The 6,000-nt window shown below is 37.6% G+C and overlaps 1 protein-coding gene across 1 annotated transcript in view; it reads left to right on the top strand.

Annotated features, from left to right (window-relative positions):
• The first annotated feature begins 2,290 nt into the window (after positions 1-2,290).
• The window catches only part of LOC128030806 (exostosin-1a-like), a 44,894-nt gene continuing 41,184 nt past the window's right edge, over positions 2,291-6,000 (top strand). Inside the window, exon 1 of the mRNA XM_052618804.1 lies at positions 2,291-3,909. Coding sequence (XP_052474764.1) covers positions 2,996-3,909 — 914 coding nt within the window. The 5' untranslated portion in view covers positions 2,291-2,995. The remainder of the gene's footprint in view (positions 3,910-6,000) is intronic.

Genomic DNA, 6,000 nt, shown 5'->3' with positions numbered 1-6,000 from the left:
TGTTGGGGAATTTAAATGACCCTGCATTGGTCATGTTGTTTTGAGGAGAACTTTCAGACCTGCAGAGATTCATTCTGAGCCTGCATTCTGCTCAACAAAGGGCGTCATTTAATTATTGATACACCATTACATTAACTTTCTCTAGTCTAAACAAACACAAACAGAATCTTCTCAATCTTCCAAACAGTCAGTCTGTGCATGGTAAATGATAAATAAATCTGCAGGGTTAAGTTTTCAGAAATAATTGTTAACATTTATATTTATGCTTGAGAGTTCATAAAAAAGATAATATACACTGAATGTCATTGCACTGAATTTCAATGGTTGAATGTCATTCAAAAGTTTGGGGTTGGTTAAATGTTAAAATGATCTTAACATAAGTAACTTATGCTCACTAAGACTGCATTTATTTAATCACAAATATTGTGAAACGTTATTACAGTTTAAATGAACTTTTTTTCTATTTGAAAATATTTTAAAATGTAATTTATTCCTGTAACGCAGAGCTGAATTTTCAGCTCTATTACTTCAGCCCAGTGTCACGCAATCCAGATTTGCTGCTCCAGAAACATTTAATATGATTATCAATGTTGGGATTATAAATAATATATATATATTTTTCCATATTACATTATATGTAACATTATAAATGTTTTGACTATTACCTTTTAACAATTTAATGCTTCCTTGGAACTATTTATTTCACTCTTAAAAGTCTCTCACCTAAGTCAGTCATTGATTTGTTCCTTTTGTGCAGCATATGATTTTATCTAATCAAAATCTAGTCACATCTTTATTGAAAAAACTTAAATAAATCTCCCTGTAAGATCAATGGATCAAACTCAGATGTCACTTGTAGATAAAATGGAGATAAACATTGAATTAAATATTTTATATTTCTATTATGAAGCTGCACAATGTATTGAAAGATATGTATCTTAATATAAAAATCGAATCAAGTCCAGTGTCATTGACATTACTTTAAATAATCACATTTTACCATATCTATTCTGCAGAACCTAAAATCAGCACAGAAAATTTAAGAAAAAAGTTCCATCTGTGCCAATCAAACATGTTCAAAGGACCGCATGTGAATATAAATCTGACTTGCAATATTAGCTGCAAAGGAAAGAATGAGAGGATGCAACACTTTGATCACTGGCCGTTTGATCACACCCGAATACGGACACGGCTCCACAACTTCCGAGGAATGTGGTTTCAAATGCCTCCTTTGCACCTCCATGTCTCAACTCCCTCTCCTCTCGGACCCCTGCAGATGTACAAATAACACAAAGAAACATTTGATGACCCCGACAATTATATTTCATTCAGATAAGATCAGGCAAGAAGAGTCTCTCTGACCAACACATAAAGTGACCAATCACAGTTAGTTTCTTTTAGTGGAATATACTCTTAAAAATAATGGTTCTTCATTGGCATCTGTATGGTAATATGGGGCTAATATTGCATATTGTAATGGACTAAATGACACAGAGCAACACTGGTTTTAAAAGATCTATAATAAATCAAAATTAGGTGCAATTATGGCCTTTAAAGCAATAGTTCATTCAAAAATCAATATTTTCTCACTATTTACTCAATCACATTCCAAAACTCATATGTTGTTATGGAAAGAGAATCTTCACACAGCTCTTCTCCTGTCAAACTGTGCTCCATATAAATATTTTTGCCAACATTATTATTGTTAAATCATAGGTCAGTCCAGTTTCTAGAAATAGGAGAGTCCATTCTGTCTTCGAATATTAGAATTTTGTGGCATTTTGTACCGTAGTGTGCTCTACCGTATGTAGAGTTATGCCACTGTAAATGTATACAAGTTAGAAATGTCAAAATCAAAAAAATGGACCAGTCTTGTTCATATTTTACATAAATATGTTATGCATATGTCTAAAATTGATTAAATTTAAGAACAAGCCATGCTTTAATTGTAATATTCAAATGTTTGACAAGAAAAAAGTTTACACTGTCGTCGTTTTGAATAGCACTGTTTTATTACCTCATAGTACAAAAGCTTTTCCTTTCATTGAAAAGTATGCTATCTTTGTTTAACATAAATCCCACTTTCTTTGATATTCTGTTATCAAATACAATGACGCTCAGCCATTTTTAAGAGTAGCTTAAATGTCTAAATAATTCTGTTTGTCACTAGATTCTGAGAGATAGGCTACATTTGCTGTTGTTGCTTTAAAAAACCGTCATGCTCGACTGTGGGCGTGAAAGGGTTACAGTTCCGTCGGCCCGCCCGGAAATGACTCCACCCAATCACAGCGCGCGGTGTACGGCGGAGGCGCGTGACGTCAGCAGACGTCGTGCGGGGATTGGAATGCTACAATGTAACAATCGCAACTGGACGCTCCAGATTAAAGCGCTGCTGGAATGTTACGTTGTTTCGTCGCCGTCGATACAACGCCGTTCGAATGTAACAAGAAATAGAAAGCCGTGTCGGTTTGTAATGTTTGTACGAGAGCTTCCAAAGCAGCAACTGCACCTTAACAAAGACAACCAACGTTTGGATGATTTATCGGAGAGAAATATGTGAGAATACAAGGATTGGTGGGGATTTATCCGCTTAGGAAGTTTCGGACAGGGTCTTTCTGACTCACATGCACCTCGTGAGATCCATCACCGGGAGATGTTTGTGATTTCTCCATGCTGGATTTCAAGAATTCTTCTCTGAAATAACTTTCTGATGGTTTCCATTTATTCCGAACAATCCCGATGGCCAGCATGGTTCAGGTGTCATCTGTCAGGAGTTTAGATGCTGTCTAATGTGAACCAGGCACCGGAGAGCAGAGAGGTAGATCCATAAAAAGGGTTTCAGGTTAAGTCGCCCACATGCTCTGGATTTGGGATTGGAATCACAAGGTGGAAGTTGAGAGCATCAAATCCCTGCAGGTCTGTGGAAGATGCTGTCCAGCAGGAGTTGAGACCTTTGCATTCATCAGCAACCAGCTCCATCTGGATCTAAGGACACATGCAGGCCAAAAAACGCTATTTAATTCTGTTCTCTGCAGGTGTGAGCCTCATTCTCCTCTTTTACCTTCAGGGACCAGCTTCCAGAAGGAGTCCAAACCGAGGGGATGACCCCCATCCACACTGGCCCCACTTCTCAGACCCCTTACAAGCTTTTATTCCGTGGGATCAGACTGAAACGGAGGACTACAATGACCGTGCTTCTCCGAGACACAAAAGAGATGACAATTCTGGAGCTTCCAAGTGCAGAATGGACTCCTGCTTTGATTTCTCTTTGTGCAGGAGGAACGGCTTCAAAGTCTACATCTATCCTCAACAGAAAGGTGAGAAGATCTCAGAAAGCTACCAAAACATCTTGTCCTCCATCGAGGGCTCCAGATTCTACACGTCTGACCCGGGACAGGCTTGTCTCTTTGTTTTGAACCTCGACACTCTGGACCGAGACCAGCTGTCTCCTCAGTACGTCCACAACCTCAAAACTAAGATCCAGAACCTGAACCTGTGGAATAACGGAAAGAACCACCTGATCTTTAACCTGTATTCGGGCACATGGCCGGATTACACAGAGGATCTGGGGTTTGATACCGGACAAGCCATGCTGGCCAAAGCCAGCATCAGCACAGAAAACTTCAGACCCAATTTTGACATCTCCATCCCCTTGTTCTCTAAAGATCACCCCCGAACTGGAGGAGAAAAGGGGTATTTAAAATACAACACCATCCCTCCCTTTAGGAAATATGTGCTGGTTTTTAAAGGCAAGCGCTATCTGACTGGGATTGGATCTGATACCAGGAATGCGCTTCATCACGTCCATAATGCTGAAGACGTGGTTCTCCTCACCACATGCAAACATGGCAAAGACTGGCAGAAGCATAAAGATGCTCGTTGTGACAAGGACAATGCTGAATATGAGAGGTAAGAACAGATGGATTTCTTCTGTCAAAAAAACTTATATAATAACTCAAATGAGTGAATCCTAAATAGACCTATTATTATATTATGCAGATCACTAAAGTGGCACCAAAAAAGTGTTTGCACACTGGGAGTGACATTGGAGTAAATAACAAAATATCATTAGCAATTCATATTAATTTAAATTAAAAAGTTTTAATTAATTTGAATTGATATTTCATGTTATTAAACCAAAACATTTCACTTTTTTTTTTATGACGTCCGTTCTATTACAGATGTATTGAAGATGTTTTAAAGATGTGTTTGTTTTAGGCCAAACCGTTTTGCAAAAGATGTTCTTTTTAGATTTGTCGTGATCAAAACATTAGACTTTTAAACTTGTAAATGCCATTGCATTAGTTAATGAAATATTAAAGAAACTGCAAAAAATAATGCTGAACTTCACTTTTCTGATGTGTTTGCATTTACCTTAAGCAACTGGTGTCATGATGATTTATAGTGGAATAATTATTTTTGTGAACAGTGTGCAATGTGCTCTTTCTTTCAAATAAGTGTTTTGGTTTGATATATTGTTATCAAATGCTGTGCCAAAATACTTTTTGGTGCCACTGTAATAATTGAAAATGAATCTCTTAATTATTTTAATTGACTTTAATGATCTTTTAACATATCTGGCGCCTGGAGAAAACACTTTCTGGTGGAGAAGGCACTGAAAATTGTGTTAATACATCCTGAACATCTTGATATCAGTTTGTTTCATGTTGAGATTGTTTCAAATGATGATTTAAAAACCTTTTTTTTTTTTTAAAGCATTGGTTTTTAAAACCCTAAGCTGATTTTTATCATAATGCATCATTTCCAATTGAAGTGCACACGAAAAAGCTGCTTTGGCATTAATGCATAACGATGTACCATTCGTAGGAAGCAAAAGCTTTCAATATGTATCACATAACCCTGAATGCTCCCGGAATATCTACCGCACACAATCAAGATATATTCCAGATGCGTTTGTCAGTACGTCTGTGTCATGCTGCTTTATCTGTCTGCATCTGAACTAGGATTGCACTAAACATTATGCTATAATTTTCCCCCTTGATTGTTATGATGCCCTTTTCAGCTGAGTGGTAGGTGTGAAGAAGTCAAACTTTTGCATCCCCTTTTCTTCGCTGTTAAACAAACAGTTATCTCCATCTCTGTTGTGGGTGCTTCGGGCCACAGCTTTTTTTTCCCCGGTGGCTGCGGCACTCGGTGGGATGGGGACGTCACAAGGGTCTCTGAAGGATTAGTAGAAACAATGCCCCTGGTGCCAGTGGGGGTAAGCAGCCTCCCCTCTGTTTAAACAGTTCTCAGACCCCACTCCATCACCCAGGAATGCCTGTGTCCCGCGTGACCCCTTGTCTCTGGCAGCGTGACCTCAGTGTCAACCCGCCTACTGACAAGCTATACTGGGTGATCTGAAGAGATACTCACATGCCACTCACACGGTTAATAACACAACCCCTCAGAAACACAACTGTGTGCTTAACAATGAGACATCGCTGAAATATGATTCCCCTTTGAGTCTGACGTGGATGGTGGTTGACTTATAGGTTTTTTTATGGTTTGATGTTGATATCTAAATGGCAGGGTGGCTGATGTACACTTAGAAGTTTTACAGAAAAATACAAATAAATGGCAGGTAACACACTGAAATAAACATGAAATTTTGAAGTAAAAGAAATGAATTTATCTAATCAGTGATTAATTCGTCTATCAGCATTTGAAAACAAAATATTTCTGTAATTGTCAAATTTATTTAGTCACTTTTTGAAGTTCATCTTCATCAGAAAAACAAAAATAGTACATGTTCCTTTTCATCTCAGTTTTAAAAAGCAATAAGCCACATAAGATCCCAGGTTGCAATGATTTTGCATCATGACGTCTTTAAGGCACAAGAAGCTCAATGCCTAAAATTACCTTTACCTTGGTTGAAATCATTGTAGTACATGGCCTTTAATGGCTTATTGCTTACGTTTTATAAAGACACCTGTGTTCATAAATTGTTACCATTTATAGTATATGTATAAATATATATTGATGCATCAGTTTATGTTA

Source organism: Carassius gibelio, chromosome A16, assembly GCF_023724105.1.
Source record: "Carassius gibelio isolate Cgi1373 ecotype wild population from Czech Republic chromosome A16, carGib1.2-hapl.c, whole genome shotgun sequence".
NCBI classification, from domain to species: domain Eukaryota; kingdom Metazoa; phylum Chordata; class Actinopteri; order Cypriniformes; family Cyprinidae; genus Carassius; species Carassius gibelio.
The sequence above is the reverse complement of the archived record's forward strand: the minus strand, read 5'-3'. Positions and strand labels throughout refer to the sequence as shown.